Source organism: Theropithecus gelada, chromosome 8, assembly GCF_003255815.1.
Source record: "Theropithecus gelada isolate Dixy chromosome 8, Tgel_1.0, whole genome shotgun sequence".
Lineage (NCBI taxonomy): Eukaryota > Metazoa > Chordata > Mammalia > Primates > Cercopithecidae > Theropithecus > Theropithecus gelada.
This window is the reverse complement of record NC_037676.1, coordinates 14141279-14155967: the sequence shown is the minus strand read 5'-3', so window position 1 is coordinate 14155967 and position 14689 is coordinate 14141279. Positions and strand designations below refer to the sequence as shown.

The window sequence follows — 14689 nt, the reverse complement described above, 5'->3', positions numbered from 1 at the left end:
TTTCACTGATATAGCATCAGTCATATTGGATTAAAGGCCTGCCCTGCCTGAGTATCACCTCATCTTAACTAATTACATCTACAACTACCCTATTTTCAAATGAGGCCACATTCTGGGATACTTGGGGGTTAAGACTTCAGCATATCTTTTTAGAAAGAAACAATTCCATCTATAACAGGTGGTAAGAAATTTATCACTAAGTTTCACTGAAGTCATCAATAATACCACTTCAGCTTCAACTCACTGAAGCATTCACATCAGCTTCAACTCCCTGAGTTGTTATGGATGAGAGAACTACCCTAGACGACTTCTTTATGGACCAAGACAGATTCTGCTACACCTGTATTAATGTCTCAGGCCAAGGAGATTAAAGTATGGAATGAGGGAAAGAGAGAAGAAAACATGTAATGTCCTGCTACAGTAATACGTATCTAATTGAAGTCGTAATTTTAAAATACATATCTACATCTACATACACAAGCACATCCCCACAGAACCGTATCTCTTAGCTTTGTCCACTAAAAAGGCCTCAAAGCAATGACACTACCTCAGCAGTAAAGTGTACATGTAGCTAAGCTTTTGCTTTCTAAATATCATTTTCTACTAAGAGGAACCAGGGCTCCTTGAAAACACTGCTGATTACATTTCCACGGCAGATAACATACAAAGTAAGCTTAGAATATCTTGTGCTAGAAAGCAGACTAAAGGAGATATGCCATGATATAGGAGTTGGTTCCCACTGGTCAAATTTAGGACAATTTGAACCTGAAGAATAATCCTAGTAATGGATTAGGGAATGAAAGGAATCTTTTGGTTGGAATACTCAAAACAAAAGGTAAGTGAGGTTGGCAAAGCTTGCCTTTACAGAAGAATGACAACTAATTAATGTACAAGAAATGACAGAATTTGAAAATCTCCATTTCACGATCACTAATGTAATATCAAGTTCAGGCAAAGATTATCAACGAATGCTACAAGTGCTGGGTAAAACATTACTTCTGAGAAACAGGATATTCACATGATCACCCTGAATCCTTCCTCCCAAGCCACTTATCTCCCCAAATACTTAATACAAGTGAAAACAATATCCTTGTACAGTGGAGAGATCTGACAACCATCACCCTAATCAAGTGATCAATCTCAGCACTGGTATATGAACAAGCTAATATTATGGGCCTCCTGATAATATACCATAAAAGGTATTCCAACTAACCACTATAGTACTCTTCCCTTGAATATAATCATGAAGAAACAATCAGACAAATCCAGAGCAAGGGACACCATAAAAGGCAAGGAGCTTGGATTCCTCAGGGAAAAAAAAAAAGTCAACATCATTAAAACTCAGACTTTTTTTTTAAGTGTGGAAATGTTATAGATTAAAAGAAAGAGGTGCAACAATCAAATGTAACAGATGAACCTCGAATGGGTATCACATGGCATGGGGGTAGGGGAAGGAAATAAAAGACATTTTGGAGACAAATGTAAAATTTAAACTATGTAGTAAGGTTTTATCATTGAACTAATACTAATTTACTTAAAAGTTATAATGGTGTTCTAATTATAGAAGAATAGCTTTAGTCGGGCGCGGTGGCTCACGCCTGTAATCCTAGCACTTTGGGAGGCTAAGGCAGGCAGATCACGAGGTCAGGAGTTCAAGACCAGCTGGCCAACATGGTGAAACCCCATCTCTACTAAAAATACAAAAAAAAATTAGTGGGGCATGGTGGCAGGTGCCTGTACTCCCAGCTACTTGGGAGGTTGAGGCAGAAGAATCACCTGAACCAGGGAGGCGGAGGTTGCAGTGAGCCATGATCGCGCCACTGCACTCCAGCCTGGGTGACACAGCAAGACTGGGTCTTTAAAAAACACACACACACACACACACACACAACAGTCTTAAACTCAAGAGATGTATTACTGAAGTATTTAGGGACAATATTCCATGATGTATGTAACTCATAGGTAGTTTTTTGGTAATATTTGACTTATTTTTTTTTACCTATACTTAGAGCAAAATGCAAAGTGGCAAAACATTAATAATTAGTGAATCTTTGTAAAGGGTAGCACAGGTGTCCACTGTACTAGTTTCAATTTTCTGTAAGCTTGAAATTAAAAAGATGAAGAGACTACAGCTGGACTTTAAATGGAAAAAATATAGAACATAGAAAAGAATTCAAGGAATGCTACAATGTCACATATATAATGAATGTTTGTTGTAAACAGTAAAAAAATGTTGGGATTATCCTGTCTGAAGAAGAGACACCTAAAAAGAAAGTTAACACAGTGAAGTTGTATCATATGCCTTCAATATAAAATATAAGAAAATTAAACTACATAGCTCAGCAATAACTTGAGGGCATCATTTATACCAAACTGGTCATGATTCACTCAAGAATGAAACATGTCTCATGTTAGCCAAACCAGAAAAAGAACATGTGAATGGCATGACAGTTCCCCAGTCTTGACAAAGAGGTGAAATACCTTGTTCACATAGTCAAGTAAATAAAGGAAACTTAAAAATGAAGGACCATGAAGAAATATTATCAAAGGTAAGAGGAAATTATAAGGGTTGTAGTACCAAACCCAAATAAAGTCATATACTTACAAGTGCTTTAAGTGATATACAAGGGTAATTTTATCTATACCCAAGTTTCACCTTATCTGTTAATTTCACACTCTAAACCCATGAGAGGTGTGACCTCTCTGTAATGAAACAAAAGGGTGATACGCTCTTTTCCACATGATTTTAGCCAGCTGTATTCAATTCACCAGTCCCCATCATGAGACACACCCCTGAATCAAAGCTTTTCATGATCATACAAGTTTAGGATATGCTGGCAGAGGGATCACTGCCCTAAAACACTAATAATCTTGGTTAGGAACACAAAAACAAGATACAATTACAGTTTACAGAATAGGGACAATAATGAACATGTGCACTTAAGAAAAGCATTAAATTCTAACAGCTCTGGAGTCACAAATCCCAACCCTGAACAGCTATTAGCTGTGTCACTTTAGAAAAATTATAACCTCTCAGCTTTAACATTCTCATCTATAAGACGAGTTTTGTTCATATCTAACTCTCACAATGAGAATCACGTAAGATTGTATATATATATCTATATATATACTGTATATATAAATGACTTAACACAGTGTCCCCAATAGTTCACACAAAATAAACAATAATTTTATTTTGTTGGGGCAGAATGGATGTTGGTTAATACATCACTATAATAAGTTATTCATCATTCTTCTCAAAATATTTTGTAATTTACCAATTTTTCATTTAACTGGAGTCCAGTTATATATTAATCTTCAACACATCACCAAAACTTCTGTTATACAAGCAACTTGCTTGATTCTACATAAGTTTTTTTATTTCCCTTCCACTGAATTTTCTTCTTAAGCCTCCTGATCCATAGTAATATCCTTCGATGAGGATATTTCGTTCTCAGAATTTGTAATAAACCCTGGAAGAGATGAGCAATTTTGTAGAAGAATACATCTAAAAGAGTTAGCAATTATGAAGAATATTCCCTACAGTATAATTTGATTTTTAAAAAAGTTTGGAGTTAACACTTAAGGGAGGTGAGAATTATATCGAGTAGTCTTAATTAACAACTTTATTTGGCCGAGGAGTTTGATGTTAGCACTGAGGGAGGTGAGAATTGAATTCCAAAATTTGTGAATAAACTGACTGTGTGAAGGAAGAGCAGAATTATCTGCTAAAAGGGCTTACAAGGAAGCCAACAGCTCATTCACCAGCCTTTAAGCAAGGAAAATCAACTGAAGAATCTAAATGCAAGCTAACTCTAGAAGAAAATTTCACTTTTTTTTTTAAAGAAAAGAAAAAAGCAAGGAAGTCTGACAAAGGAAAGTCCTATGATTTTTAAATTGTAACTATGAACTCTTCAAAGATCCTATACAATTATAAAGATTACGGCAGTGTTACAGAAGTGGTCCAAACGTACACGACACAGAAGGACTCAGGAGGAGTAATTCAGGTGAGAACAAAAAAAAAAAAAGATGGCCGCAAATGACAGGGTGCCTTTCTCAGTGCATCTACAACTCCCTCTGAGGCTTCATTTATTACTCAGAAATATAATTTGAATAGTTTTTCTTGAAAAATATTTGTGGAAACTCCTCTTTGCCTTTTCATCTTAGTTGTCACCCTGAGATCTCTTTGGTCCACTCTGCCCACTATCATACGGATTACAGAGCTCTCCTGGCTCAGTAACAACAGATCTCAAGACCACTTCTCTACCACAGTTACTTAACAGATGCCCCTTGGAAATTCATACCATTCTACAATACAAGCCAGATGTCCTTTAACAAATGAATCGTTAAATAAACTGCAGTACATCCATATAATGGAATATTAGTCAGTAATTTGAAAAATTAATTACTGAGAAATATAACAACTTGGACTTTTTTTTAGGGAATTACGGCAAATTTTTAAAAGCCAAACCCAAAAGGTCACATACTATATAATTCCATTTACATAAGATTCTTGAAATGACAAAATTATAGAAATGGAGAACAGATTAGTGACTGCCAGAGGTCAGAGGTCAAATTCAACAGGTAAGAAGTACAATGGAGGGTGGGTGTGACTTTAAATGGCAAGAAGTATTCCTGCAGTAATAGAGCTGTTCCGCATTTGTCTGTATCAATGCCAATACCCTACTTGAGAATTTGTACTATAGTTTTGTAACAGGTTACCACTGGAGGAAACTGGGTAAAAGATGTGTACCTACAATTATCTCAAAATAAAAATTTCCATTTAAAAAAGTGTTTATTGCATACTTTTGGACAAGTATTTATACTTTACTTATGCTATACTTATGCTAGGTAAAAGTGAGTGCTATTAAAAATTAAAAATTGATTATATTTAAGGGGGCTACTTCATTAAGCATAGCTATAACTGAATGACCTACAAGGTAACCTGCAGGATATAAACATGATAAAGCAGTTTTATGACTATATGTGCAACTGGTCAATAAATATTTTACATGCCCACAATAAAAGAATATTAGCCTATCCATATCATTTTCTAAAATACACTGATTTTTCAGCTCATTTTTAAATGCACATAGTTATATTTGACTATTAAACAACTATTTTATTATCTTACATATATTTATCTTCAAATGAACATTAAAAATACATATGTAAACCATGGATAATAGTTTTTAATATTTTTTAAATACATAAATTACCTGCACACAGAACACTGCCGCTGAGGCTGAAGAGCAGTGAACATAACAATCATGGAATAGTTTCGAGGTGGTGCCTTTATAAATTTTCGGAATTTATCACCATTCATTCGGAAGATTGAGCGTCTGGAACTCCATTCCATCAGCTGCTCTACTTTTTCAGCTAAAAGATTCTGCAATTAAACACAGAAATTTACATTTAAAAGAATTAAAGTCCTTTTGTTTGAATTTCATATAAATGCATAAAATGTTTTTTCTTTTTCCTAATGATATCCAAGTTTATAGAAAAGTAACACCATATTTCTGCTCCCAGAAAGACAGAAAAGACACATATTTTTCTAACGTTGGGTTTTCTTTTGGCCTTATATATCCCACACCAGTTGATAGAGAAGTCAGCAATCCAAGAATGCCAATAGGGGAAGACATTTAAAAAAAAAAAAAAAAAAGCGCTCAAGAAAAGTTAGCTCTTGCTATCCAAAAGCCAAAGAAAGGGGAAGCCCAATAAAACAAAATAATAACTGCTCTACTCTTCTCTAGCCAAACATCACAGCAAAAGGAAAACAAAACAACAAAAACTACCATCTCACAACCACCCCTACAAATACAAAGCTGAAACTATACACAAAAGAGTGTTGTATGATTCTACTTAAAGTCAAAAATAGGAAAAACGGATCTACTCTGGTAAAAGTCAGTATGGCGGCTAGTCTGGGAGGCACAGTAACTGGGAGACAGCACAGGTGGAGCTGGGCTACTAGTAATATTCTGCTCCTAGGGAAGTTTGGGAGGAGATAGCACTGTAGCTTCTGTACAGAAGGCTCTTATAGGCTGGGAATGGTGGCTCACACCTCTAATCCTAGCACTTTGGAAGACCAAGGTGGGAGGATCACTTGAGCCCAAGGAGTTCAAGATAAGCTTGGGCAACACAGCAAGACCTTGTCTCTACCGAAAAAAAAAAAGGCTCTTATCTTTAGATCATTCATTTTACTTGAACAAGTCTGAGAAGTTAACAACTCTACAACATTGTACTCCTACAAGAAAAAGAAATTCCCTGCCATTTTAAAACCAAGCTAGTACCAGGAGAGAAAGGCTTGAACTGTGCCATTTAACCAAGCTCTACTCTAGAAATCAGAGAGAAAAGCAATCTCTTTCCCCTCTCCTCTCAAGCGAAAAAGGAGAAGTGGCTCACAGAGACTGGGCATATACACACCAAGGAGAGAGAAGGCAAGGTAGACATCTTATCCTGAGTTAAGGTAAAAGACTTGTTGCAGTGCTTTGCACCCACCTGAACAGGAAAGATAAATGGAAAGAAATGGAAGGGAGGAAGGAAACGAAAGTAACTTGGCCAAAGAGCATAGTAACTGGCAGAGACAGAACATTCAGATATGCATGCATGCTAACTGTATGAAAAAGAAAAATAATAGTTAATGACTTGGCTGTGTTTGTTTTTTTAAGACACAATTTTGCCACAACCAAAGGGCATCAACTGAAATTGATCTTAACCTCAAAACAGATTACTTGCATTTAGTTAGATTTATATATAAATATACAGATTTATATATAATTTATATAAATTATATAGATAAATCTATATATATATTTGCAGTCTGAGTTAAATATATATACATAGCTTTGGAAATGTACTTTATATGTATTACATATTTTTACATATATTTATGTGTATTTTATATATATATATTTCCAAAGTAAAATAATAACCTCATTAAACTGAAAATGAAAACTTACTTCTCTGCCTCATCAATACACCAAAAACAATAGAAAATGACACACAAGGACTTCTCCTAATTGTTCTTAGTTTTAACTTTGAGAAGCAAAGTGAGGTTGTTTTCCATGTTAAGCATAATTTAATAGTATTTGCTTTACAGAAAACTGTTATATATTTAATAAGATTTAAAGTCTCCAATACTTACCAATACATGCAATGAACTAACTCACTATATAAATTCTTTTGAGCCTTGAAAACATTTTAAAATAATAAGATAAAAACTATACAAATATTTACTTTTTAAATATTTAGAGACTGTGACCCTCTATGAAAAGAGTGGAAATCAAGCAGGGTAATCCACTAATGAGGGTAGAAGAGAATTGGTCTAACAAAGTTACTTACCTACGAGTTACCTCAGTATTTTATACTTTTCTCATTAAATACAGGCACAACACACTCTCACACACAGACACACACCACACACACTCTTTTAATACTCTTTGAATTTCTACAATAATCTTACTGTTTTTCTTATTTAAAAATCCCATTTATACCAAATATGTACCTATGAAAACAGTACATAACTGCAAAGGGTCAAAGATTTCACTTTACTTTTACGTAATCAAAGAAGCCAGCCCCAGTTTCATGGATGCTGAAAGGAATGAGATTTCTGAGTCTGGTACTCCTGTTTCCCATGCTTCCCACGTTCAAGGTAGTATGAAACTCATTTACGAGGCTGATCACAAATGAAAATTCCTCACAGAGGAATATTTCTTATTTAAACAACAAAGGACTGGGTAAGTTACAAGTGCCTTTAAAAAATAAACAAAACACAAGAATGCATACTCTTAACTTGGCTTAACTGAACTCCTTTTTGTACTACACTTCTAGTTATCATACTATATTCCTTCAGAATTAGGCAAATATAAATATGTCATTTTTCTAAATATTGAGAACCACTGTACTACAGATTTCAGGGCACACAGTCATGTTTAATATTAAAAAATCAATGTAAAATATAACTTTTACACAATCACATCTTGAAAAATGTAGAATTCCAACTATATGTAATTTTCCCATTACAAATATTCTGCAAAAAACTTTTAAAGAAAATGCCTATTAGTCCCATCATTTTGCATCAATCTTGACAAATTGGTATTTTTCATTACCGTGACTACACTTCCTTACAAACACTGTATCAGTGTGAAATTCTAACGTTATCTGCAATCTATTAACATATTACAGTGTGAGATTCACTATACCCTCACCAGATTAGGGTATTCATTCTTATTTATTTTCTGTATCTCTTTATGGTATACACATATGCACACACACTTCCAAATTAATCAAAAATGGTATCTTATTTTAATTTGCAGTTTGTTTGTTTGTTTCTGAAACAGTCTCCCTCTGTTACCCAGGCTGGAGTGCAATGGTGCAATCTCAGCAAACTGCAACCTCCAGCTCCAGGGTTCAAGGGATTCTCATGCCTGAGCCTTGCACTGTTATTTCTGACAAAATTGAGCCATTTTTTTCACAATTCTGAACACTCTGATTTTCTTTGTTACTAATTATATCTCGTCCTTTATCCTTGATCTATTCATAAATATAATCTGTCCTATACAAGAGATTAAAAAGTATACGGAATAGGCCAGGCACAGTGGCTCACGTCTGTAATCCCAACACTTTGGGAGGCTGAGGCAGGCAGATCACGAGGTCAGGAGATCAAGACCATCCTGGCTAACACAGTGAATCCCTGTCTCTACTGAAAAAACAAACAAACAAAAAATACAAAAAATTAGCCAGGCACGGTGGCAGGCGCCTGTAGTCTCAGCTACTTGAGAGGCTGAGGCAGGAGAATGGCGTGAACCCGGGAGGCGGAGCTTGCAGTGAGCCAAGATCGCGCCACTGCACTCCAGCCTGGGCGACAGAGCCATACTCTGTCTCAAAAAAAAAAAAGTATACGGAATAAAACTCTTTCCAGACTAATCAATGTTAAAACTAGGATAAAATTTTGTCATTTCTAAATTGTTTTCTTTTTGCTTATAGGGTAAACTAGGAAGAGCAGAGAGCAATTATAACTGAGAAAAGTAGCATTTTAAGAGCATATAATGTATTTGATTACATTTTGTGAATTATTTTTCTTTTAAAAGTCTCAATCTATTACATGAAAAATATCAATTATTTAAAAGCTAGAAAAACAAATCCATGCTCTGGAACAGCAATAAATTTCAAATCATAGTGAAAGGAAGAACTGAAATCTCTCTCCTATTCTTAGTATCCCAACTGCCTGATTATTCAAACACATTTCTCCCTTAAACTAGACTAGAATATCAGTAAAATCCACGAAAAGATTTTTCTTTGAATTTTAAGTATCAAACAACTTGTAATAATTTCTTCCAAAACACAGCATATAGGATAATGGAAGTGTTCCGACTCGTGACTAGTGGTAGAGCCATGACTGCATTTGCCAAAACCCACAGAAATATAGTCATGTGTCGCATAGTGACATTAATCACTTAACAACTGACTCCATACACAAAGATGGTCCCAGAAGATTAGAATGGGGCTGAAAAATTCTTACCGCCTAATAATGATGGGTAGCCATGGTAACACTGCAGCACCCAGTATTACTCCTGTGTTTGTGGTGATGCTGGTGTAAACAAACCTACTGGCTGCCAGACATATGAAAATATAGCACATGGGATTACGTAGAGTATATAATACTTGATAATGACAAACAACTTTGCTACTGGTTTTACGTATTTACTATACTTTTTATCTTTAGACTGTACTTCTTCTCATTTGTTTCCTAAAATTAACTGTAAAACAGCCTCAGGCAGGTCCTTTATGAGGTGTCCAGAAGAGAATGTTAACCTAGGAAATGACAGTTCCGTAACTGTTATTGCACCTGAAGGCCCCCCAGTGGGACAAGATGTGGAGGTGGAAGATAGTGATATTGATAATCCTGACCCTGTGTAGGCCTAGGCTAATGTATGTGTTTGTGTCTCAGTTTTCAACAATAAAGTATAAAGAAAAAAGTTTTAATCAGAAAAAAAGCTTACAGAATAAGGATATAAAGCAAATAGTTTGTACAGCTATAAAATGTATTTGTATTTTAAGCTAACAGTTATTACAAGAGTCACAAAGTTAAAAAAATTAAAAACTTTTTAAAAAAGTGATAGTAGGGTAAGGTTAATTGATTATCAAAGAAAAATTTTTCAATACAGCCTAAGCATGCAGTGTTTAGAGAGTTTACAGTAGTGTACAGTAACGTCCCAGGCCTTCGTACTCACTCACCACTCACTGACTGATTCACCCAGAGCAACCTCCAAGCCTGAAGGTTCCATTCATGGACAGTGTGCTAGACAGGTGGACCATTTTTTATCTTTTATACTGTATTTTTACTGTACCATTTCTAAATTCAGACGTGGTCAGATACACAAATACTTCTTATTGTGTTACAACTGCCTACAATATTTAGTAGAGTACTACTGTGCACAGTACTACTTTGCACCCTAGGAGCTATACCATACAGCCTAGGTGTGTAGTAAACTATACCATCTAGGTTTGTGTAAGCATACTCTACGATGTTTGCACATGACACATTTCTCAGAACATATCCCTGTCTTTAAACAACACAACAGTAAACAACACAAAAATGACTTCTGCCTTACACATTTTTAAATGATCAGCCAGGGTTGGGAGGATGGTTCCAAAATGAAAACCAAACTTCAACAACTGAACTTGACTGCATTACTGACATAAACATAACTTTGGAAAACAGTATTTAGCTGGATAGTCTTAAAGCCAAAGAGAAAAAGAAACTGTAGACAAGTAACATACTCGATTTATTTTTGTTTCTCAGGAAGGTATGTATTATCACTTCTATTACTCTGTGAGTACACCACAGCTGAAGAAATAAATATACATCTGGCTTGGTATCACTGTCAGAAAAGAACTCACAAGTAAGGAAAGGGGGAGGGCCAGAATGAATCTTGTGACACTGGATAGGAGCTGGAGGCATCCATATTAATCTGTGGCTTTTAAAACAGGAATATAGGCCAGAAGCGGTGGCTCATGCCTGTGATCCTAGCACTTTGGGAGGCCCATGCAGGTGGATCACAAGGTCAGGAGTTAGACCACCCTGGCCAATATGGTGAAACCCTGTCTCAACTAAAAATACAAAAATAAGCCGGGAGTGGTTGTATGAACCTGCAGTCCCAGCTACTCAGGAGGGTGAAGCAAGAGAATCACTTGAACCTGGGAGGCGGCTGTTGCAGTGAGCCGAGATCACGCCACTGCACTCCAGCCTGGGTGACACAGCGAGACTCTGTCTCAAAATATATATATATATATGTGTGTGTGTGTGTATCTATATTACATACATACATACATATATACATATATACATACATATATTTTTTACAGATAGATACAGAAACAAATGTAGACTTGTATGAATGAGTGGATTATTGTACATGTATTTCCTCCCTCTGCCTGCTGATCACACAGGATTCTTTCCATGACCCTTCGCTAGCCGGAAATCTCTGTGGCCAGCGGCGCCTCTGCTCAGGCTTCGGTGGGCTCATTCTGCCCACTCTGCCTAGCAGGCTGTGCCGGTCCCGTGCTACTGGCCCAGATTCCATGTCCCCTGCAGCTCTATGCTTGGCCTGTGGCTAGGCCAGGCATGCAGCGACCTGCTTCTGACTTGGAAATCGACATCTGGATGAGGGGAACGCAGCGGCACCTAAAAACTCAGAGACGCCAGCAACGGCAGAGCCCCAAGGGGTGTTACCGGTCTTGCTCAGGGAGTCTGGAGGTCAGAGCCCCCAAGCACTGTTGCAGCGCGGTCTCCTTCCTGCCACCCACGGCACAGCCAGAATGAATGAAAAATATTTCCAATTGAGCTGGATAGTGTTAACATATTTGAATTTATTTTGAAATCAATAAAACAGATTGTTTTTTTTTTTAAGATAAACTCTCACTCTGTCACACAGGCTGGTGTGTAGTGGCGCTATCTCCACTCACTGCAACCTCTGTCTCCCAGGTTCAAATGATTCTCCTGCCTCAGCTTCCAGAGTAGATGGGATTACAGGCATGCGCCACCATGCCTGGCTAATTTTTGCATTTTTAGTACAGACAGAGTTTCACCATGTTGGCCAGGCTGGTCTCCAACTCCTGACCTCAGGTGATCCACCTGCCTTGGCCTCCCAAAGTGCTGGGATTACAGGCGTGAGCCACCGCACCTGGCCTGATATTCTGGAAGACATATATAATATGCAAATTTCTAGGAGTAAATTTTGTATAAAAATACATGTCACTATAAACTTCTAAAACAGAAATTAGTCACTACTGAAAAAAAGCAAAAAAAATCAAGATCTCTACTTTTATTCTTTAAGAGTCTTCATTTCTGAACCTATTCCTATACCACACTAAATTATCTACTTTTATTCTACCTTCCTACTCTGTTACCTACCAGTAGAATTTATTCCTTCACCAGCCTGGACTGCAGCAGTGAGACCCCAACTCTACAAAAATTTTTTAAAAAATGAGTCGACCTTCATGGTGTGTGAATATGGTCCTAGCTATTCAAGAGGCTGAGACCAGAGGATCACTTGAGTCCTCAAGTTCAAGTGACTGAACTGTGGAACTTATTCCTTCTAACTACATGTTTATATCCATTAACCAGCCTCTCTTCATTTTTTCATTTCAGTACTTATGGGTTTAACTCATTTTTGTAGTATTTTATAATATTTTAGTGTATAAATGTCCTGTATTTTCTTTTTTCCTTTTCAGTTGACACATAATAATTATACATGTTTATGGGTATGGAGGGATATTTCTATATACAATATGTAATGATTTAAATCAGGGTAATTAGAATATGTATCACCTCAAACATTTATCATTTCCTCGTGCTGTGAATATCTGAAATCCTCTCTTAGCTTTTTGAACATATGTAACATATTAGTGAAAACTACATTCACTCTACACTGCTTACAGAACATCAGAACTTATTCCTCTTATCTGTAATTTTGTGGCTAAATAACCTCTTCCTATCCACCCTTCCTGCCTACTTTTCCCATCCTCTAATAAGCGTAATTCTACTCTCTACTTCTGTGAGCTCAATCTGGTTTTCGGTTTCTTTTTCACTCCCATATGCATGAGAACATGTGATGTTTGTCTTTTTGTGCCTGACTTTCTTCATTTAACACAATGTCCTCTGGACTCATCCATGTTGCTGTGAATGGCAAGACTTCACTTCTTCTTATAGCTGAATAACATTCCATTGTATATATACGACACTTTTGTTATCCATTCACCTGTTGATGGACATTTAGGTTGATTCCACATCGGGCGTATTGTGAATAATGCTTCAATAAACATGAGAGTACAGATATCTCTCTGATATACTGATTTCTTTTCCTTTGGATAAATGACCATCATTGAGACTGCTGAATATTATGGTTTTTTATTTCTAGTTTTTTAAGAAATCTCTATACTGTTTTCCATCATGGCTGTACTAATTCAAATTGCCACCAAGAGTGTACAAGAGTTCTCGTCACTACGCATCCTTTTCAGAATTTGGGGGTGGTTTTCGTTTTTTGTTTTTTTTTTTTCCTTGGTCTTTTTAATAATGGCCGGAATAGCTGTATTTCTATACTTTCAATACATATGAAGAGTAAATCAAAATTTCAATTCTAATCCAAAGAGTCTGTTTCATTATAAATTATTATGTAATTATATCCTTAACAAAAAATAATAATAATCTGGCATTTCACAAATCACTATGTCCAAAGCAATTTACAAATTTGTACAAGCATGACTTCAAATTTAAATATCATGAAAACCTAAATGTTCATCAACTGTTGAATGGACAAACTGTGGTAGGTCCACACAATGGAATACTGCTGGGAAACAAAAAGAAGCAAAGTTGTAACTGCCACGACATGGATAAGCCTCTGGAACATTACACTCACTGAAAGAAGCCAGACACAAGAGACCACACATTTTGTTTTTTCATTTATATAAAATGTCTAGAAAGGCAAATTTATAAAGACAAGAAGTAGATAAGCAGTTGTCTAAGCCTGGAGGTAAGAATAGGGATTAACTGTAAACAGGCACAAATATCTTACTGAAGAGATAAAACGTTCTAAAGCTGATTTCTACTGATGGTTGTACCACTCACTAAAGTTAACGAAAGTCATTTAATTGTACACTTAAATGAGTGCTTTTTTTTTTTTTTTTTTGAGATGGAGTCTCACTCTGTCATCCAGCCACAACACCTGGCTAATTTTTTGTATTTTTAGTAGAGACGGGGTTTCACCGTGTTACCCAGGATGGTCTCCATCTCCTGGCCTTGTGATCCGCCCACCTCGGCCTCCCAAGGTGCTGGGATTACAGGTGTGAGCCACTGCGCCTGGTCAATGAGTGCATGTTAAGAAATGTTAAACAAATTTACGCAAAGGCTAATGGGCATAAGTGAGCCTCATCCAACATTAAAGACCCCCATCTCAGCCTAGATTAACTGTTCTCTGCTTGACCTTATAGACTCAGTGCTTCCATGAAGTGATTAAAAACACAGAAACCTTAATTAAAATAATATGTGTTATGAGCTAATGCAGAGACAATACTTAATTCTCTCAGAAACAAAATTTTGGTACTAAATAAGCTGAGAATTCTCAGGTCTTTAGGGGAGAAAAGAATAATTTTCTCTTCTATCCTTCATAGAGTTCTTAACATAGACCCC

General features: G+C 36.3%; 1 protein-coding gene across 3 annotated transcripts in view; it reads right to left on the bottom strand.

Moving 5' to 3' along the window:
- Positions 1-14689, bottom strand: part of TUSC3 (tumor suppressor candidate 3) — a 209636-nt gene that overhangs the window by 131736 nt on the left and 63211 nt on the right. For all 3 annotated transcript variants that reach the window (XM_025394121.1, XM_025394122.1, XM_025394123.1), the window contains exon 2: positions 5220-5389. In XM_025394121.1, coding sequence (XP_025249906.1) covers positions 5220-5389 — 170 coding nt within the window. The remainder of the gene's footprint in view (positions 1-5219; positions 5390-14689) is intronic.